Genomic DNA, 23,420 nt, shown 5'->3' with positions numbered 1-23,420 from the left:
GCGCAGTCTGTGCTATGGACCCTCGTTGTGGGCACCCTAAAATAAATTAAGTTGAAAGAGAATTATGAAGTACGTTTCGGTGAAAACCTTAGCACTCGTTGCTATTTAAATAATATGCTTATTGTGAAGAAATACTCTTTTGTGTGTAAATTTCACTATTTATATGAACACACTCACCAAAAATCCACAACCTCCAAGCTTACGGTCCTTGACTAGTTCAGCTCTCCATTGTTGAAGCTCATAATCATTTACGACTTTGTCTTCTTTATCTGTAACACGTCAAATTTAACGTTTATCTCTTTGAAACATCATTTTTTTCATTGAAATACAAAAAAAGAAAAACAAATATTTTCATCTACCAAATTTTAGAAAATTAAATTTAAAAAGAGTGGAAAATAAATGTTTTATGACATTTATGAATTAACTTTTGGAATATACTTTCGAGATCATATATTTTCATGTTTTTGATAAATAGAAAACGATGTTTTCTCATATGAAGTTCATTTTACAAGCATAATGGGCGTTTTCATAGAGCGAATGGGGGTTAATCGGTAACTCCATTCGTGCTCACCCAATAAAACTAATGAATTGAACACATCCAATAAACCAATGAATTAATTAACTCCCTTTTGAACGTACTATCTGGAAAACTTTTAAACTAAATCATAATTACCGATTAAAAACGAACTGGAAGACACAAGCGGAATGCAAATCATCTGGAATGATGTTTCCCACGAGTTGAGTTATGTTATCTTTTAGTTCAATTAGGTTTCTGACACCTCCATGGTACACATTAGACTTTAAGACCCCCCAAAGACAAAAATCATATGGCGTCAGATCAGGGGACTGAGCTGGCCACACCGTTTTAAAATACCTGCTTAACACCCTATCAATCATCTGAAATGTTGCCGTAAGAAATTTTGTACTGATCGCTTGATATGGGGTGGGGCTCCATCTTGCTTTTTTCTTTCCCGTTACGTATTCCTTTCACATTCCTAAATTCATGTAAAACAGATTCAGCGATTGAGCTGTTATTGTTAATGTTAATCAAATCGCGATCAGTCAAACTGAGGGGCATCTCGTACTACGTTATTGGCAGAAATGACTGCTTCTTTAATTTACTCATGATTACTACAGTGTTTGCACTGTCAGCGCCATTTTTAGAAAGCTGCTGCGCCACCTGTTGGCAACTTTTGTAAACTAATTTTGTTTATTGCACCATCCTTCTTCCCCCTTCAAGATTTGTAAGTGTTCCAATTTTGGTTGCAATCGGATGATTCCTTCAAGCCACAGACTGCTACTAATAGAGATACTTATTTTATAACCATTCGGTAATTTTCGGAGTGAATATTCGGTAATTCATCAGTACAGTCATCCTGGGTGTCTTTGAACAGTTCCGGTTAACTCTATGCCGCTTCAAATTTTGTTGTATGTTCCCATTTTTTTCAAAAAAAAAAAAAAAAAAAGAAAGAAAGAAAACCCAATGCTGAAAGTTGTGAATGATACAACAGAAAGAGGAGCACAATTAATCGAAGAATTTTACAATCAATTTATCAAATATGAGTCACAAAAGCAATTTATTTTACAGACAGTCCAAAACTATCGGGGAAAATGCACACGATTGAAATACATTGAGAAAAGCGTACAATTAAGGTAAAAATTCTAAAGCACTATTTCATTCTTATTCAATGTAAAATCTTTAAATGATATGAAGTATTTAAAAGTATTAATTTTAGTTCTACCTTACTGTAAAAATATTTTTAAAACCTAGGAGAGAAACGATGTATGGGGTCTGAAGTAAAACCTCGAAGATTTGTGGGAAATTATCAAAAGTGTTAACGTTCAACGTCCTAGGGGCACGTGTTATTATTGACCGATCAGGTTCAAATTTTGCAGATTACTTTTTATTATAGTGTCGCAAAACTAGGGGGCGTTATTTGTTGAATTCCAAAAAAAAAAAAAATGTTCCCATATAAATAAGGACCACCCTAATATATATATATATATATATATATATATATATATATTTAAGAGAAAAAACCCTAAATGTAAACAATATTAATAATCTTGGAAGCATCATACCTTGAATACGAGTCTCATTGCAGATCGTCACAGCAGCTCGTTAACTTACTGTATAAATTATTTATTCAAGTTACAACCTCAGTAAATCAAAATCTCATTTCACCTTTATTTGAGAACGTAAATTGAATAAATGTAATTTATTGAGCAAATTTCTTACTTAAAAATCTGAAATTCTATTGTGCGGCTCATGCCCGAAGTGCGGCACTTTCAAAAATTTTTAAATATACTTATTTACCTTTTTATTTTATGAGTATAATTTTAGATATCTACACGACTGATGCAGATACTCAGGTTTTCACGGTGAAAAATGTTTGAAAAATTTGTGAGGATAAAACAAAACAAACGATCGATTTCTAATGATTTTACAAAAGTATTTAAAGTAAGACAATCCTCCTGAAGTCTCCCTCCCTGCTACAAATATTTATATTGTTGAACTTTTCATCTCTATAGCTCTTTTGAAGAAGGTTAGCAGTTGATAAAATTCTCCCTTCCCTTCCCAATCAAAATAATATCTATGAAATTATCGAAAATTTAAAACTATAGGGCGATTTATCTCTTGAAAAGGGTAGGTGATGGAGGAACGGTAGTCACATTAGGATTTAGGAGTTCGTTTTACATAAGAACCAACAAGAATGGTGGCAGAAGCATGAAAACAAATTATGTATTGCCATGAAGTGTTACTTTTTAATTTCTGAGTAACACTATAAGAAATTCCAACTTCCCAAGTTTAATTTTGTTGTTCTAATGCCAAATGTAAAGAATTTACTACACTCTTAAGTGGACAAAAAATTTTAAAATTTGTCCCTGTTTAGCATTGTTTTGAATTTTATTGCAATAGCGGTTTAGCTTTTACCATAAAAACAATGGACCGTTTTCTCCACGTATCTTCGTATTGTGTGATATATTTGGACAGCATCATCTCTGTAAGGATATTTTGGCAGTACATCCTTTTCAACCTGCAAAACCAAAATACGTAGTTGAAGGATGTATCGAAGCAAATGCTAACGAATCTAAGATACATTATAGTTATTGTGAAAAGCAATTCCTTTAAAAGTTATTTTGGGAAACCCTGCATGTATCAATTTAGAGAATTTGCGTAGTTTGTTATAGGATGTTTTATATCTAAGTTTGTGCGTGAGGGAGCAAATCAGCTCACCGATGTTGTTCAATCTCGATGCAAGTTTTAAAGGTTACAAATCTTCCCAAAAATATTGGTCAATCCCTCATCAAGATTTAAAGGGGGAAAAAAACTGCTTTTTAAACTTCGCACAAGTTTAGCCGAAAGTAAATCTGCAAAAAAATTATGTTATTTGACCACAAATTATTTCTAATGTTGAACTTTGAGGTTTTATTGCCCAGAATCAATAAATTAAAAAATGTTTTTGACGGTGAGGTGTGAAATAAATACTTATTAATTTCTTAGAAAATCAATGAGACCAGTGAAAAAAATATTGTGTCATTTTAGCAACAGAAGTGTTGGACAACGCACTTTTTTTTTTTTTTTCATTTAACAGTTGACTTTCTGTTTAATGACGCTCTCATTGACGATTTTGCAATCCCTGGCCCTACATAATAGAACTAATCCTATATAAGGGACAACGCTTCTGTTTAACGACGATTTTCGTAACAACTTGGGGTAAAAGTGATTTACAGAAAGCAGATTGTGGGATTATCTGTTGTTTTGCTTTGCATCAAATTTTTTTGGAGGTTTACGCAACATCCAAACACATTTTTGAGTTTACCAGGCTGAATTTTCATTTCTTTATTAGCTAAATTCAAAATGAAGTTGTAGTCATGATGGCTTCTTAGAGAAAACATTTAATTGAGAACAGAGGCGGCGATTGGGACTGAAAAGTCGGAGGGGGGGGGACAAAAAGCCATACGACTTAGCAGCAGCAAAAAATGAAAATAAATAAATAAATAAATAAATAAATAGAGAGAGATAAAAAATACAAAACTTTGCTAGGGCTGGTTTTGAGAACAGATGAGTGGTAATTGATGTAAATCTAGCGCTTTAACTCACGTTTCTATTAAGATTTTGATGAATTTTTACACAATAACTTTCCCAGAAGAAACACTTAGACATGAATTAGACTCACATTATTCACCCCTAAGTATTTTGATATGTCACAAACACTTGGTGATAATTTCATTGAACAAGTACGACTTGTTTAAGTAAAACAATTGATTTACTAATGTCCAAACAGTGAATACATAAACTAAAAGTTACTGCTTGTGCTAAGTATTGTTTCGTAAACAGATATACAAAGTAAAAGAAATAATTATGTTCTAAAAATTTTAACCTTTCTGCTTTTTTTATAATTTCTAGTTTTGGTTTCTGAATAAAATAAATAAACGAGCCACAAGGGGGGGGGGAACCCCCTAATTGACGCCACTGATTAAAAAACTTTTAAACAATTTTGCTGACTAAAAGAATAGAAAATTTACAAACTTCGAAGCCTTGCACAAGAAGAGCAACATAGTCTGGTTAAAGATGAGGATAATATGCGATTATATAAAACTGTGTCAATATATTTTACAACTTTACTGACAGAACAAGGGATGAACAGCAGGGGAGGGGGAGAATCTTTTCCATTTTTCGAAAATTCTGTTTATGGACGCACTCTACTTAGGAATTATTTTTTGTTGTTCCCTGAAAGTCGTTAAAGAAAGAGTACAAACAAATTTCCCTTTTGCTAAAACTTACGAACTACAAAAGTATTATTTGTGTAAAATAATTATTTTATGCTTATGAAGAAAATAATAAGTTACTTACTCCTCTGGATTTTATTTCATTTGGCACCATTCCGTGTACATTAAAATGCCATACTCTCATTCTGAAATCAAATCAATAAGTAAAATTTGTTTGATTAATATATATAATAACAAATAAATAAATATATTTGCGGTTAAAAGCAAAACGAATAGCAGAAAAGCTTTGAATTCAAAGTTGGAGGAACTTTTATCATATGTCTATTCATCCGTAAGCTCACTTCTCTTGCATTAGAATAGGGGTTGCTTGTACCCCCAAAACGCATGTATTCACTTTCTTTCAAGTTTGTGCAGCTTAACATTGTATTATTATATTTGAGCAGATGTAATAATTCTACCCCTTCCCTTATCTGAGAAAGGTATAATAGGAAAATATACAACTGGCTTTATAAATGATATTTAGTTCTAAAACGTAATTTCAAACTCATTTTCTTGATCACTGTAGATAACTTTAGAACGATGTGCATTGAACTAAGTGGGTCAAATATTTCATTCAGACGGGTCTGTTACAGATTCTGAATAACAGAGAGAAAGAAAGATAAGCTGAAGTTTTCTTAGATATGTGATTTTTAATTTAATTTTGGTAGAGAGGCACAGAGAGAGAGAGAGAGAGAGAGAGAGAGAGAGAAATCTAGCTTTTGTATACAGAGGACTCGTGCTACAACTCCATTCGACCTACGTGAAATGGCTGTAACGCGAGTTTTTCACGATTAGCAAATTTTAGAGCTAACGCGAATTCCTCGGGCACATCACGAAATTTTTGGGCAGAATAATTTCAGCAGAAAGCAGAGAATCAACTCCTCACTGGTTTTTCTTCTTCTTCTGTCGATGTGCATGCGCTGTCAGGAGAAGACTGACAACAGTCTGATCTCTCTCTCGCGCGCGCAACATAAATCATCCTCATCTTAATTTTTCAAGTTGTAAACATAGTTACTGTATCTACTGTAAAGTACTTTTATAGTGCTGCATTTTATTATTACTATATACTATACACACCGTATTTTTTTATTTTATGTCTCTCTCTCCCATTGATCATTGGTTTTATGCATAGTAACAGTATTTCATTTTGAACAAGTTTTTTTAAATCCAGGAAAAATTCGGTCATTTATGTAAGAAATGGTAACATACAGCGAAGAAATGGTTTAAAACAATTTAATGGGTGTTTAAAGATGTCTAAAACAGTTAGGTACGTTTATAAAATATCGCATGCATAAACGATTTTCCACAACGCGAAATTTTGACTTACGCGAGGGGTCTTGGAAAGCATTTCTCGTGAAAATCAAGGTTCTACTACACTATGTCATTATAAGCTATTAGTTTGTACCTGTTCAAGAAACGAAAGAAAAGCAGGGACTGTTAAATTAAAGCTTGTATAAATTAACAGGTATGCTTGCTTCAGTATTTTTACGGAAAGGAACAATGTTTCTGTAAAGCTCTCATTAAGGCACTTGGTTCGTATCGTTTGAAAGAGTATTTACTTAATTTAACAGAGAAAGAGTATTTACTTACTCTAACAGAAAGTCTCGTTTTTTTCTGTATGTTTAAAGAAATTATTTACAGTGCATTTTATTCGTCAATTACTTTAATTTTCGCAGCATTTTGCTGTTTATTAAGTTATTATTAAATTACTTTTCTTCATATCTCTTCAGATAAAATCTTAAGCAAAGTAATTGCACTTTATTTCTTCTTTTCTAAATTGCACATTTAAGATATAGATATATGAAACTTACCCCTTTTTCATAAGCTCAAACATTCCTTTGCAACCAACGGTCATAGTTTTGTCTACCCATCCATTAACGCAAATAAGCTTTTCTAGACCTCGGCTATGAAAGTAAGATATAAACAAGTAAGTCTGTGAAAAAAATGAATTTTAATTTTTTTTCAAAGAAACACTTGAATTATACTGGAATTGTTAATTATTGGTGAATACTAATAAGCTGACTAAACTTCGCAATTCGGGACACTATATATTGATGTTTTAAATATACTTTTTAAGTAATAAATACTTTTATCATTATACTTATTGTGGTGAAGGTTTTATGTATATCAATATATACATATATGTATGTGAATAAAACAAAATTTTTAATAGTGATACATAGCATATATATTTTTGAAAAATAAAAAAACAATTAAAATGAACGGATGAATTTTAAATATAATAATAAATTTTCAACCTTTATAAATTATTTTCTATTTCTTTGAAGCATAAATGTGTCTTTGAACATCTTTTTTCAGTCAATTTTAATTAACATACCGCTTAAAGTCAGTGCAGTTTTCTCAGTTAAAAACAGATTCTGGTCTCTTAATAAACGTACTTTTTGATTTTGGCTACAATTATTTCCTCATTACATTTTGTCACTCTTTCGGTGCTTCTGGCCACTCTCGTGGTGCGTGAAAATTCGACCCCTCTTTAGGGGGATGTAGCATAGTTAAAGTGCATTTTCTATATTTTTCTCTTTTTAAGTTCCTAACAAAGAATAAGTGAATTTCTAAAGATTTTAAAGAATTTTTATTTTTGAAGAATTTGTGATATGATAACGTCAGGCTTTTCTAGAATCACCCATATGTATTTGTACGTATCTCGTACAATTCAAAACGTTTAGCTGAAGAAGGTTGAAACTTCATATGCAGGTCTTCTTTAACGTCTGGTGGTGAGCGTGATTTTACTTCCTTTTACATAAAAGGAAGTATTGTATTCGCGAAAAAAATTTCACACAAAAATCGGCCTTAATTTCCATTTTGCTCACCCCCAAATGAATGTTGAGTTTTTTTTTTTTTCAACCCGACCACACGTGGATATGTGCCTAGGAACGTAGAGACACCCGAAATATCCATTTTGACGATCCCCGAGTTAATTACAACGAGTTTTCTCGTGACGTCTGTATGTACGTATGTATGTGCGTATGTGCGTCGCATAACTCAAGAACGGAATGTTCTAGAAAGCTGAAATTTAGTACGTAGACTCCTAGTGGGGTCTAGTTGTGCACCTTCTTTTTTGGTTGCATTCGTATACTCCAAAAGGGGTTTTTTGCACCTTTTTTGGGGAAAATCATTGTTAATTTCGATGTAAACTCAAGTGGTGTTATAATTTGGCGGACACTTGGCGATGTATCGCCAGTCTTTTGGTCGCCAAGTTTTGTCACCAACTTGGCGACAAAACTTGGCTAAACAATTTTTTTTTTTGTTTTAAATCTGGTTTTAATTTGGCCATTGTTGGTGATATTTAGAGAGTAAACTATTGAATCATATTAAAACTGCCAATAATGAGAAAATGACATTAAATTGTAGTAAAAGGAAGTCATGTGATGCACACATCAGCTCGTGTTTTTTTTTTTTTTTTCGAATTCGGCTGTTTTTCCGGGTTTTGATATGTACTTATTTTTGCTTTTCTCTTGCGTAATTCTAAAGCAGTTAGTCGTAGAAGTTTAAAAGTTTATGCGTAGGACCTGTATACGACTTTAGTATTGCCGAGGGAATGTAAAGCGCAGTATCTGCAAAAATGAGGTTTCGAGATAGCGGGAGAAACGAGGTTTGGATTCCATATTAACAGTAGGGAAATGTTGGAATTTGATGTCTTTACCGTGCTTTATTTTCCGTGGAAACCAAATAAGTAAGCTTGTACAGTAAAGGTAATGTACAATGGGTGGGAAAAATGCAGAAAAAAATTAAAAATGAAAAATATGCAGACACTGCGTTTCACTTCCCTCGGCAAAATACTACCCAATACGTTTCTATAACTTTATTGCACTTAGTAAAATAACTAATGCAATAGAGAAATATTTAAACTGTCAGATTTCAAAGAAAATCTCTTTTTAGTTATTTGAAATACTATGCGTTATTTATTAGATGTGCAAGAAAGTAATGTGTTGTCCACACCAGATTTTTTTCTCTATGAAATAGTTATTTCAAGTTCATTTATGTTCATTATTCAGGTGATACATTACTGTACTATGTACATACATATATTTTTGAATCCCTCCTTAATGCTAAATTACGTTTAAAAACTCGGTGAATTAATACGATTATTCAGTTTATTTCATAACTTTTGACGCTATTGCTAACTATGTCTTAACACCGTCATCTCTATTCTCACTGGATATATCTATAAGCTATATTACTTATTTTTATGTCATAAATGGTTAATAACAATAACTAGACTCCATCCCTTCTCGCCGCAACAACTAACATCCTTGGTTTTGCCGCCGATGCGATACTTCGCTGCTTTCGGCGGTTGCTCTCCTCATGCACCAAGTACGTCACCTTTGGCGGATACAACGGAGAGTTCGCCCCTGCTTGTCGAGCGGGCTGCGTCGTCTTCGTTGTTGAAAGAGTGAACATATATGTAATAGTTTATAGCACATTCTTATTCAGTAGCTTACGTAAGTTATCAAGCAGTAAATTTAAAAAAATGGTGCTGAAACTTGGTATTAATCTTCCTTTCGGGAAGAATTAAATAAAATGATTTTTGCATTTTTTTTACCTGTTGATGGCTAGGAGGAAAAGGAAATGAGGAGCTAGTAGCTTAAATAGAGGATGAGATTGTGATAGGTTCCTATGTGTACAGATGACAACTCCTTCCATCAAAAGATGAGTAAAACCTAAAATATAGAAACACACGGATTTTAAAGTTAGAATTATTCAAATCATTTTGTGAATGTTGCGAACAGTAAAATACATTTAGGATTGTGATAATCACTGGTGGCATACAATATTTTGGCGATGTCAACAAGGTATCCACCAACCTTGCGACATCTTCCAATGTTCTTTTTGCTTAGCTACAATAAATGTGCTCTACTATGGGAATCGTAGAGATATATGATCGTTTTGCTTTAAATTACAAATACTCACAGAATGTGTCAGGAGAAGCGTATTGAAATAGCAAATTTTGAATGATACAGTATACCCCGATTTAACGATTGTCAAGGGACTGGAAACAGTTATCGTTAAATCAAGGATATCGCTAAATTGAGGATCATATACATTTAGTGCAGTTAAATCCGGACCAGTGAAGTGTATCATTAAATTGAGGAAATCGTTAAATCGGATATCGTTAAATCGAGGTTATACTGTAGTTGCAACTTCAAACTTCGGTGTTGTAAGGATATTTTGCTTGGGTGTATATAATGACAATGCAAGTCTTGTTATGTTTATCTCCTAAAGTTTTGAGTAAAGGCTGAATGAAGCTCAGTTTGTTTCCTAGCTTTTGAGTTAAAACTGTAGTCTTAGAAAAAAGTTACGTGACATAAAACTGACACACAGATGCGTGTAAATTACATCATAGCATAAAAATTTTTTTAAAAAAAAATGGACCCATCGCATAGAACTACAATTACAATTGAACTTTAAATATTTACAATCCTGTGGCCAAAAATTATTTTTACTATTTTTCACAAAGCTCAAAAACGCTGCTTTGAAGAACTTAAAAATATGTTTCTACATTCTATTTTAAACTTATTGCTTAAATACGTCATCATAAAATCTATAGACTTCGCTAAGGAAAATTTTCGTAATAAAATCTATTAGTACAGTGCATTCAAAATCTGTTCCAAAACGGACAGATAAGAGACAGCAAAAGAAATAACAAAAAAAGAAAAAAACGGGGTGGAAAATCACATGTACTTAGAAAAAACAGTGGATACATAAAAAAATAGCCCTACAAAGTTCAATCGTTAGGTTTGCAATCCTTAAGTTATTAAGAACCTAGGAGAGCCAAAGATCGTAAAATGGAGCAGTGAAATAGTTTTTTTTAAATTTATATATTTATTATTAGAAGCAAGGGAAATGCAAATCAATTTTAGTCGCCTCTTTTAATAAGTTTATCAGTTGTTCACGAATATGAAAAATGATTTAGAAATGTGATTTTTTGAAAATATGATCATTTTAAAAATTGGGAACTTTATACCACTACAAATAAAAGTTAATAATCACTACTAAACAAGGTTGAATAAATATTTTTGTGCTTGAAAAGTCAAATTAGAAATAACAACGTTTAATCACAAAACATTGTGTTGTTGTGTTGTTGTGTCCAATCCTTCAGGATCTAGCGACAGCTAGATCAAATCCATAATTCCATGCACCCTCGCAAAGTCGAGCACCAGGAGTGGGTTGTCGCGGACATCCTCAAGAGTGAGCCCCAAGCAATCCAGTAGGTGTTGCGGGGAGGCCGGCAGCAGATGGCACTTGGGACACGTTGGGAAGACTTTACGGCCGGATTCAAATGACATGCATTTCAGGTGCCCACTGAAGAGTCTTGAGATGGCCGTTTGGTCCTGTCTGTCGGCCTTGAAACGTAATGCACCTCCTGGTTTTGGTCTACTGTACCAAGAATGAGCTGGAGGAGCTAGCCAGACATGCCGGTCTCTATTTTTCGCCGCAGAGAAAATTTCTTCAAAGGTTAGGTCGTAATCAGTCGTGGCCATCTCAGAGCAGCCTCTTTTTGCCAAAGCATCCGCGGTTTCATTTCCCGGAATGTTGACGTGGGAGGGGATCCACTGAAGGTGGACGTCTCTTCGCTTTGAAATAGTTTTAAGCATATTGATGATTTGAATGCTTACTAGGTCATTTACTTGGTTCCAGTCCTGTAGATGTTGAATTGAGCTACGGCTGTCTGTAAGAATCCAGATGTCACTACAGTCTGTGGAGTGGAGAATTTGATTTAAACCCTCCTTAATAGCTATTAATTCGCTCTTAAAGACCGAGCAGTGGTCTGGGTTGCGTCGAGAGAGACGTACAGAAGGATTCTCAATATATATACCACTCCCAGTATGATTTGACTCGTCTTTACTCCCATCTGTATAAATAAGAGTAGCGTAACTCGGGATACTATTTATGACCTCCAGAGCCAGTTGTCGTAGATATTCAGGGACATCAGAGTTTTTGTTGGTTTGAGACGGTAGTTCAGAGTGGAAGTGAACTCCAAGGAGTCCCTCAGTCGGACTAACACAGGGTGTTAGAGATGAGTACTCCACTGAATGGGATATAATATCCAGTTTGTCGGCCAGACCAAGTGGGCTATTCCTTTTGAGTCTCTGGTTGCTACTCCAGCTGGACAGATATTTAGATGTACGGTTCTGATTTTCATAGCTTTTTAGTTTGTTGAAGTATTTCACCAGTTTCGAGTTTCTAACGAGGCCCAAGGGGAGGGAGATTAGCCTCATAAAGTACTATATCATTTGGGCAACTGTTTCTTAGGCCTGTTATGATACGAGCCGCACTCAATTGCACTCTCTCCAACTGGAGAAGGTTAGATGTCGAGGGCGCAGAAGTATACCGGGAATCCATACTCAAGGATAGGCCTGATTAGTGCAATGTATGTTGATCTGAGTGTTTTGGCGTCAGCACCCCAGTCTCTGCCCGAGATGTACTTAAGGATATTCAGTCTCTTACGGCTCTTGATCACCAGATTTGAGATGTGTCCGTTGCTCGTAATCTCCTGATCTAAAACAAAGCCCAAGTACTTTGGATGTTTAACATATGAAAGAGGCTGATCTTGAAAGAGGACTTGGGGGTGGTACGAGTACAGGTGTTTATTGGTGGTAAAAAGTCCAACCATATGATTTAGTGACGTTAAAATTCAGTTTGTGGTTGTTTGCAAATTTCCACACATCCGTTAACGTAGCGTTTAAGGTCGATTCAATATTTTTCACATCAGGGCCAGAGCACCACAGCACAATGTCGTCAGCAAATATTCCGACATCACACTCCGGAGCGATGATACTTTCGAATCCAGCCATAAACAATGAAAACAGAGTTGGGCTAAGGACGGATCCCTGAGGGGACCCCCTGATACGTTTTGAACCAGTTAGATAGGGTGTCTTGACACTTAACACGAAAAATTCTGGCTCTTAGAAAGTCAGCAATCCAGGCAAGGGCACTGCCTTTGATTCCAAATTTGTCATGCAGTTTCAGGATGAGTAGGTTCCACCACACCCTATCAAACGCCTTGGAAAGATCCAGAAAAACCGCAATGGTGTGATTTGTTGGTTTGATGTTTTGGAAATCTCTGATATTTTGACAAAAGTAAAGAACTTGATCTGTGGTACTATGTCCTCTCCTAAACGCAAATTGTTCTTTAGGTAATAGGTTTTTGGAAGTCAGATGGTAAGAAAGTCTGGAGAGGATCATTTTTTTCCATAATCTTGCATGGAATGCTTGTTAAGGCAATGGGTCTGTAGCTGTCCTGGTGAGTTTGCGCTTTTAGCAGGTTTCCTAATTGGAACAATGGTAGCTTTTTTTCCAATTTCTTGGTAGCCGACCCCTTGCTCCAGGAGATGTTAATGATTTCTAGCAATCTCTTCTTTGCCTTCTCACCGAGATGTAGGATCATGTGTCCGTAGATGCCGTCAGGGCCAGGAGACTTGGACAGTTTCAAGTTTCCAATAGCGAACTCCAATTCTTGCAGAGAGAAGTGAGCGCTGAATAAGGGGTCACTTGCTTTCTTGTTTCGGTGTCTGTTAGCAAGGATTCTTGCCCTACGTGCAATAGTCTTGTCTGGGTTAGTGAATGACAGTTTACTGATATTACTGTAATGCAGGCCTAAGATGTCCGCTGCTTCTTTGTGACCACTAGGGACACTCCCGTCCGTGCTAGAATAGTGTTACAGCTCTCAGATTGAGGCTGACTTTTATCAATACTTTTTACTAGTTTCCACAGTTTGGACTCGGGTGTTCTAGAGTCGAGAGAAGTGCAAAATTCCTCCATCTCTGCCTCTTTAGAAGGGCGTACTTGCGTTTGATTTCTGCATTCACTCTGTTCAGTTCGGTCTTGTCAGATGTGTTACCGGTATTGGATGAAATGAGATTTGACAGTGCTTCTCTCCTTTTTAAGAGTGGTTTCAATGTGTCGGAGTTGTGGGAGAAGAATGGAGTGTACTTTTTTAACTTTACCACGAGGGACCGACTGCTTTGCTGCGCTAATAATTCCGTTTTAGTAGTAAATATAAATCTAAAAGGTACTTATAAACTTCCATTACCGTCATTCATGTCACTAAGTGAATTGTCGCAACATCGTTCAGACTAGAGGCTTCTTTGAAATTCCAAGCGGAACACAACCACGAATTGCCATCTTGATAAAATGAGACCACCCATTCAATTCTGGTCACAAGTTACGTAGTTCTTTACATTTGCATACCACTAAACTCATAGAAATAATATTGCATTAGTGAATAAATTTAGATGAAGGAAATTCAGGCGGCTGGAATGAAATACTTTAAGACTTGAATAAAAAAATAGAAATATAGTACAGGCCATCCGTTTGTGTGCACAAATTATAACTTAAACATAATGGAATAATTGAAACATTTCAAAAAAGAAAAAAAAAAAAAAACCCTAGAAAAATATGTCATTGCAATTCAAGCTTTATGTAAATTTTCCCTAGAGAAAGGTTTTGTAAAACAATCAGCTACATTATTTTTAGTTTCATCAAATTGTATTCCAAATTCATTTTTATCAATCAAATTCCTTAGGAAATAGTACCCCACATCAAACTGCTTAGTTCTGCAATTTTCTATTGCAGAACTAGAAAAATCGATTGCAACTAGATTAATAGTACTCTGTACTGTGACAATCTAAAATTCTGAACTCTTTTCGTAGCCAATTGATTTAAAATTCCTTTAAATCACATCCTTAGATTATTCACTAATTGAAATATACTCCGCTTTCATCGTTGACAGTTGTACGCATTTTTGTTTGAATGTACCACCATATTATTCGTACCCTATCCAAAAACACTACAAGCCCCCTCCCCCCCCCCCATTGAAATCCGGTCGTCGTGATTCGAGGCGTAATCTGTATCAGAATGACAATGATTTATTCAATTTACAGACAAAATTTAGATTTCAGGGACGGAGAAACCTTTCAGCTTGTTTCACAAATCTCCTCTTTTACATCCGCATATAGATACTCATTGCAAACATCTACAGGAAATGGACTCAATGTAGCTTATACACAACAATCTGAAAAGAAAGCCTTAATCAAAGGAAAGGAAATTACTGGAGAGAACACTTTCGAAAAGTACCCCCCCCCCCCCCCACCTGGTGGGTATTTAAATTACCAGTCTGGTCTTGAAGCGCATTATTTCATTCTGCTCATTTGTTTTTAAATTAAAAAAAAAACATCTGTAACCCTTTTTTCTTCTAAAACTTTCATTCAGTGGAACCAATACGTAAACGTTTCTTTCTCATATCACCTGAATTTCTTGAGCCATTCCGTTTTGCCAATTTTAAATCTCGGAAATGTTAGCTTCTAGCATACTTGAATTATCCCCGCTATCTTCATAAAAATCCTATACTTTTCTTGAATTATCATCACAAGGTGAAATTAAAATATTTTGTGTCATATTCAATGTTATTTTCAGAACAATAAACCTCGGCTTCACGATTCGGGACTTTAGAACCGTCGTGTCAATAGAATAATACTTATCCCTGTATTCTTTATTTTGCCTTGGACTTGCTTTAACCCATTTAATTCTCAACACGCTATTTTATAATTTTCAGTATATTCTTCTTCTACTTCAGATTTACTCAGTAGTGAAATAAAACTGTGTACTCTGTTTCTCGTTCCTGGGGGGGGGGGGGGGGTCGTCCAGAATTTATTTTCATCGAATTTAACATTCAGCGTTTCTGTCACTTCGCGATTTTTGAGATCCCAAATTCTGTATCCTTTCGTATGAAACGCATATCTTACCATGACTCCTTGTTGAGTTCTCATATCCAATTTGTTTATTTTCTGTTTTGGAAGTCCAATATACGAAATGCATCCAAAAAAAAAAACCCCGGGAGTGTTTAATAGATGGCTTTCTTACCCCAAATAGCTCAAAATAGGTTTTGTTTAATAGATGGCTTTCTTCCCCCCAAAAAGCTCAAAAAAGGGGTTTGGTTTTTCCTTTTAAAGCCGCTCTCAATTAATGTTGACTTATAGTGTTCTATGACGCTACTTTGTTAATTAGAGGATTTGTTGGTTTTTTCGATTCTTATGCTTTGGTCGCTAGGTAAATTTCAAACCGGGAGTTCAGAAATTCCTTTCCGTTATCGGAGCTTTGCCACAAATCTCTCTTATCTTTTGAAACCTGACCAAAATGCTCTTAAACCTCACTTTTCTTCTTAAAGAAATAAACTGGAGAGTTTCTTGAAAAATCGTCTATTATTGTGAAAATAATCGCCCCCCCCCCACTTTAAAGAACTCAACTGCTAAGGAACCCATCGTATTCAAATGCAAAAGATCTTACCGGGTGTTGGCTTGAATCTCCGTTACAGGTTTAAACGAAATTCTTCGATTTTTTCATTTTACACGGATAAACAATCTGACATATTTTACTTTTGATAAGCAGTGAAAGACAGTGAAGTACAGAATCACACTTTTCATTATTTATAATATACTTTTTGTCTTCATCCTGAACATGTTGATGCCAAAATTTAAGACTCAAAGTGTTCTAAAAGTTAAAATGTAAGGAAACTGATGAGTTTTAATGTTGTAAGAGTTTCAAATTCTACTGTAGTTCTCGAGCATCTACTTTTCTAAATGAGCATGCCCTTCAAAGCGAATAAAATATGACAAACAATGCATAATAATGTAAATATTCTACTTTAAATTAAAAGCTGTAATTTTGACGAGAACGAAACACTGCCAGATCAGAAATGAAAAGCTGAAAATTTTAAAATATAGCCAGGCACGGCCTGAACTTAAATATGTTGGGAAGGCGTATAATCTCAATTTACCCAAATGGAACTTAAATATTTGCCGATTGATAAAATACTGGTAAATGCACACATTAAGTACGCCACAATTAAGTACAATATCTAATGAAATTTGCACATTCGAGAATTTAAAAATTGCAACATTACAATTATGTCCCCAAATTTGCCGCATAGCCAGACAAAATTTTCCCAGTATGGCATTTTTGGGGAGGTCATAGAGACTTCCCGTGACCTCCAATCGAGTGCCTTTGAATATAGTTTCTAAAATTATTTTTACGTTCCCAAGTTTCAATGGTACTAGTGCAATTTTCCTGAAGTAAAACTTTAATTTCCTGCTGACGCAAATATAAAACTTTTAAAACACAAGGGTTTTCGTGTTTGTATTTTAAGATGCTTATTTTTTGAGGTTTTTTTTTTATTTTTTTTTTTTGAGTTCTTTATTGATGATTTTTTCAATTATTATTATTTTACCTTTCGACCATTAAGTATGAAAGCTGGCTCCAGATTTCAGAGAATTTTGAGTCGTTCAGAACATCAGAGTATTGTATTTCCACAGTGTCAAATTCTTCAACAAAAAAATCAGGAAATTGTATACTGTTTGCATGTCTCTCTGTCACGTTGTTATTTTATTTATTTTCATTTTATTCATCGAATTATGTATAAAAGCTACTGATGCATATAACGTTAAGTTTTTCAATAAAATGGTTAAATGCAAAATGTTAAAGAATTTAAAACTGAACATAAGAAAGAAAAAAAAAAAAAACAGAAGAAGAAGTCAATCGCGATATGTTAAAAATTCACTAGAGAAAATAAAAATTTAAATTTTAAGTACTGACATAGTATATAACACAAAATATAATCGTACACAAAGTTTAATGTTCTAATAACTTTAAATACGATCAAGAAAGGAATTGATTTATTTTTAAATAAAATTTGAGTTTCAGAAAATGTTTAAAAAACTATCACATATGCAATAAAATATTCAGAAATCACAACAACTACTCGGATTTTTGCTAGAAAGCAATCGCTACAACTTAGCAACTATAAGAAATTGCAAAGTCAGCATCAACGAATATTAGGATACGAATTGCGATTTCAAAATAAACTGTTATTTTACATACATTCTCGATGATAAAGGAAACTATATTTTGAGGAAAAGGGAATGAATATAATATAACCAGCACTTACCTTTAACATGGATTACAGTCTCAGCAGTCCTGCCTCAGCACACCCGAATCATCAAAAAACATGGCTGCCAATATCTTGAATTCATTAGTTTCTGTTCCCGTATGAAAGAAACAACCTTTTGCGCATCGTTTTGCGCAATCTAAAATATTTTTACAGTTTTTCTCTGTTATTTAGCTGAGCAGTATTAAACTGTAAGAAAAAACAGTATATTACTGTAAAAACAACAATTATTTTTTGCAGTGTGTCTCCGCACCAAGCATCGAAAGAAACTGTTCATACGACACGCCCGAGATATGCCTTTGCAAGTAGATGTTGGCCTTACTATGTACTCTGTTACCCGAAGCAAATATATAATTGATACTTTACATAAACTAAGTGTTTCGATTGATTATGCCAAAGTTCTACGTTTGGAAACATAGATAGGCAAATGGGTTAATAAGGCGCATGGATGATAGTGACGGGATGTATATTCCTCCTGATTTGAAAAAGGCAAGATTTTTATTTTGTGCTGCAGATAACATTGATTTCCTTGAAGACACATCTTATGGGAAGGGTACTTTGCATGGCATTGTAATGGTACTTTATCCAAAAAAAAAAAAAGACTCGGATAGACAAATTCCACTTTCTCTTACCATACCTTCAGCATCCCGTTCCCTTTCGACATTACCTCAGTCTCTGACTGAAATAACGTCCTATGAAATTGCAAAGATAAGTAAGCCCAAACGTTCAGCATATGGGGAAGTATTAAAAGATAAAAAAACGCAAAGAGAGATATTAAAGGCATTATGACAGCATAGGACCAGAAAAAAACTCAAGGAATATTAGGACTCCATGCTCTATCAGGATGTGATACAACAGGTTCACTTTCTGAGAAGGGAAACCATCTTTTGAAAATTTATAAGACGGCAAACAAAAACTCTTGATGCTCTGAGTCATCTGGGGTCAACCGAAGAATTTAATGCAATGATAAAGTTGCTATTGAAGGGATTTATTTACTCCTTGTATATGCCGCTGACCAAGATTTCAGGTATTGGAGAACTTCGTTGGTTCATGTTTTCCAAGCAGTGGGCTCAAAATGAAACTTTGCCCCCTACAGGAACATCTTTGTCCTCATATATTTTAAGAGCGCATTATCAGGTATTAGAGTGGCGTCTTGCTGACCATCAGCACCCAAATTCTTATCACCGTTTGACTTCGGATGGGAAAAGAAAGACAACTTCTATGCTTCAGTTATGTGTACTTCCTTGTGCACCTGAATCCATCTTGAAATTAGTTCGATGGTAGCAAAGACAAGTAAACCCAAATTGCATTTGCATGAAACAATGCATTTGCATAAAGGGCAAATGCATAGTTGCATGCAAATGCAAATCTTAAAACATTGCATGCACTGAACTTTGCATGTGTGGAGGTGATGAGGACTTATGTGAAAAGCACAGCCAACAAAGCGATATTGATGACACTTTAAGTAAGACCTGTTTGTTTACTTTATAAATCTATATTTTTGAATTAAAATCAGAGTTTAAATAATTAATTCATTACTTAGAGCACAAAAATATGTATATAATAAAATTGTCATTGCTTCCGCTATTAAGTAACGGAAGTGTAAATTTTTTCTACATAAAAAAAAAATTGCTTCTTATAACCCCAAAAACACGTGCATTCAAAAAATTTTACAGGTTTTTAGGAATAATAAATTTGATTTTTATCGTACAAGCTTCCAAAATATTTTAACTGCTATTGTTTACTGAAAAAAGTTCATAAAATCTGTATCGAAAATTAAAAATAACAAAATAAATAATTTATTTTATACAGATAATTTTTTTTTAAATTTTAAAATATAATAGTATTAAAATATTAAATACATAATAAAAGTTAAAACCTTTCATAATATGCCTTAAAAATGAGTCAAACCGAAAATTTTCATCAATATCTAGTGCAGCCGCATCTTGGATTAATGACGTCACACAGGTCGTCTGACACAAATTCAAGCAAAACACCCGTGAGGCATAATTATATAGGCCATAAGGAATGCATTAGAATTGGTCTCACAATTTCCTCACGAAATTTCCCACCGGAGGGTCTTTTACCCTAAGTGTGCAACTGAACTATAGCGTATGATTATTTTTTCTCACAAGTCGGGGAGGGGAGGGGGTACAAATTGACCAACAAATGCTTACACAATACTTGAATGACACCTTTTTAGCGATCGCATATAATTTCAATTGAAAGTATTTACATATAGAAGTGTAAATACGAGAAATACATACTCATAACTCAGTCGAGGAATTAAAGGCAAGAAAAACGAGGTCGAAGTTTTGAATATCTATTAGCACACCTTCACAGGGACGTGGTAGCACCCTCCAAAAGCCAAACGAGAGAGCATCATATCCGCCTTTGTCGGAAACTAGGGACCCGACTCGGGATCAAAGTAGTATAAATTTGACTGGTTTTATAGTGGGAGGCGGGCCTGGTGACGAAATTGACAAGGGACTCGATTTGGTTCTCGGCGGCCCTGGAGCATCCTTTTTTCTAGTTTCTACTACTCGCACGCCACGCCGTCCCATTGGAAGCGACAGGTGTGTCGTCTACCTGTTTATCTAAAATCTTTTGTAATCATTTCGGGCTTTGGCCAAGGATTCCCGGCCACTTCGCGAAATGGCCAGCCAAAGTAGAAAATACAATATTAATTCCGAGTATTTCGGGCTTTGGCCAAAACGTCTTGGCCGATTCGCGAACTGGCCGAATTTCGGGCTTTGGCCGTAACATATATATATATTTTAAATATGTGTCTCAACTGAACTGGAATTTTGACAAAAACTTTCTTCTTGTTTAGAATAACAAATGGTAATTTGTTGCCACCGGTATTGGTTTGTTCTCCCTTTCTCGCTATTTAGTATACTTGGCAAGATAATATTTCGAAATTATATAGTGCCTTGAAAATTCTAAAGAGGTAATGCATAATCATCTTTAACAAATTTTCAGATACTTAAATAAATGTATTTGAAAAGAATTTTGAAAAGAAAACGAAAACGATTAAAATAAACTAACAAAATCAAATTTAGTTAAGCTCATCGTGAATTTCAAACCAAAGGGTTAATAAAAAACAAAAACCCAAGCTCATCCTGATCCAGAGAAAATCGTTGAAGATGATTTTAATATTCGAAAAGTATCGTCCCTTGAAGAGAAACTACAACTAGCTATAATTCAAAAATTAAAAAAAAAAGGAACAATAATAAAAATAAAATAAAGATTAGACAAAAGAAACACACACACACACACACATAGAAAAGGACTTATCCAAAATAACACGCAAGAGACTAAATTATTTGAAGATGAAGGACTAAGATGATGGATTACTTGAAAATGAAGGAGGCAATTAGAGGAGGTGTATTGCGCATAGTTAACCGTACCAGCGACCTGCATGAATTCAGAAAGAGTATTTTCAGCTGATGGAAAAAATGTGCACTAAAATAAGTTCTAGGCTTAGGGACACTTCAATAGATGCATTATGTTTCTTGCTGTTGTTGATTTTTCATAATGACATTTGCTCCGTCATTTTATGTTAGTTCAGAATACGTTTTGTATTTTTGCACAAAATTATGAAATGTGGAAACGAAGACTATGTTTTCGATCATTTTTTTGAGAAATTTCTAATACCGGTATTCATGCCGGTATTCCGGTTTCACGTTTTAAAAATACCGGATGCGGTACTTAATTTTCGGTCCGGTATTAGCAATCCCTAGTTGTAAGGCAACGAATTTTTTGTAACAATGGGTTTTATAATAAATCATTTAATGGGGAAATTACATGACATTTACCGTTTTCCATCATAGCTTTTTAAAACTAAGTTTTTTAGAAATAAATTATAGCCTATGTTGCTTCCTGATAATGTAGCTATCTGTGGTGAAAAAATTGTTAAAATCTGTCCAGTAGTTTTGAAGTTTATCTCGGACATCCTTACCATACTAGAAGTAATCATTTATGTATACAGGGTGAGTTCGATCAAATCTGCCATACGAAAGGGGGTGATAGAAGAGCCCAAGCGGAGCATAGAACCGCCCATTATCGTATCCATTCCTTAACCGTAACCGAGTTATGGTAGATATAAGTAAAATAAGCAAAAAAAAAAAAAAAAACAAAATTCTGAGAAAATGACCGATTTCTGAGATTCCTGTAGGTCCTACACACAAAATAAGTACATATTTGGAAAGAGTAGACTAAATCCTACAAAATGACACTTTTCCCCATCTAGGTAGTCGCATTTTACAGCGAACTACAAGCTTCGAAACATTTCACTTATTCAAAATTGAAATGGTGCTAAAGTTTTCAATTGACAATTTCAAAAACAACCGTTTGAGCTACAATCGGTCAAATCTACCAAAAACTGGCCCATTTCACAAGCTTTCAGATGATGCAACAACAAATAATATTGGGCTTCAAATTCAGCAGAAATTCAATCTTTTGTTTGAAATAGTGTAAAAATCTGCATTCGTTGAAAAAGAAAAATCAGCGGAGAGTCACACTTTTCTGCTTTAAATTTTCTATTTCACGTAAGCATGTTGCTTTCTTTGATTAAGAAAATGATATTTTTATATCAAAATAATAGTTTTAACATTTTATTAAGTGAAAAAACACAAGAGTAAAGTAGAAATAAAAGAAGCATTACTTTCCCGTGCTTTTCACTAAGGGAAAAATCAGCAATAAAAAGTTACTCAACATCAATGTGTGCATTTAATCAATCTTCAAAATTTACAATAAGCTGCTGAAATTGTTCGCCGCCACACCTGATACACTCTCTTCTCTTGCCCTTTTGCGAACGGAAACAACCGTTGTTCTTAGTAAAATTTCATTTCTTAGTTTCATTACTGCTTCATCAAGCTCAATTCCAGAAAACTAGCAATTTATGTTTTGGAAACTTCTGTTTTAAGAATCCCCAAACAAAGAAGTACACTGGAGTCAGCTCTGTTGGTCTATGTGACCAAGGAATGGGGCTCGTACGACCAACCCATTAGGGAAACTGCTCAGTCAGAAAATCCTGAACGGCACTTGAAGAATGTACAGGGCTCCATCGTGTTGGAAAATGATTTCCGCTCTAGGTAACATTTTGCAGATATCTGCTAGAACCCAGACATTTTTTGAGAAAGATACTGTAAACACTTGAGTCGTTATTCACTAAAGGAAACATGATAAATTTGCATAACTGGCATCAATTTGCTGAACAAAATCCATTTTTAACCCGAAGTTCTAAACTCGATTTCGTTTAAATGTTTGGCTGAGTGTAATTGGCGATCATTTGATGGGTTCGTATGTGTTTTTAGATTTTTTAATGCAGGAAGCACATACTTAGAGTTCATGGAACATCATTTGCCTGGCTACGTGATATTTCTGCTTCGGAGAGATTGGAAATCATTTTTCAACACGATGGTAACCCTGCTCATTTTCAAATGCCGCTAACAACAATTCCGTAAACAATGTTTGAGTAAACATTGTCAAGTTCATGCCCATATTATCAGAGCCACAATTTGCACAAAGACAGAAAAATGAAGTCAATAATTTAAATTTGAACACAAATGTGTTATCCTTAAAAAAAAAAAATAAATAAACAAAAGAATTTTCCTTCTATGTAGATGTTTTTCTTTTTTTCCAGGTTGAAAATTCTTAGTGATTGTAATTCTTTTTGAAG

At 34.5% G+C, this 23,420-nt stretch overlaps 1 protein-coding gene across 1 annotated transcript in view; it reads right to left on the bottom strand.

Moving 5' to 3' along the window:
• The window catches only part of LOC129231011 (allene oxide synthase-lipoxygenase protein-like), a 31,061-nt gene extending 17,504 nt beyond the window's left edge, over positions 1-13,557 (bottom strand). The window contains exons 1-6 of the mRNA XM_054865256.1: positions 13,458-13,557; positions 9,338-9,455; positions 6,585-6,677; positions 4,859-4,919; positions 2,936-3,038; positions 178-269 (exon numbers count right to left, since the gene is read on the bottom strand). Coding sequence (XP_054721231.1) covers positions 178-269; positions 2,936-3,038; positions 4,859-4,919; positions 6,585-6,677; positions 9,338-9,455; positions 13,458-13,557 — 567 coding nt within the window. The remainder of the gene's footprint in view (positions 1-177; positions 270-2,935; positions 3,039-4,858; positions 4,920-6,584; positions 6,678-9,337; positions 9,456-13,457) is intronic.
• Positions 13,558-23,420: the final 9,863 nt, after the last annotated feature.

This window comes from Uloborus diversus, chromosome 10 (assembly GCF_026930045.1).
Source record: "Uloborus diversus isolate 005 chromosome 10, Udiv.v.3.1, whole genome shotgun sequence".
Taxonomy (NCBI): domain Eukaryota; kingdom Metazoa; phylum Arthropoda; class Arachnida; order Araneae; family Uloboridae; genus Uloborus; species Uloborus diversus.
Note: the sequence above shows the minus strand (reverse complement) of the source record. Positions and strands in the feature narration are given on the sequence as shown.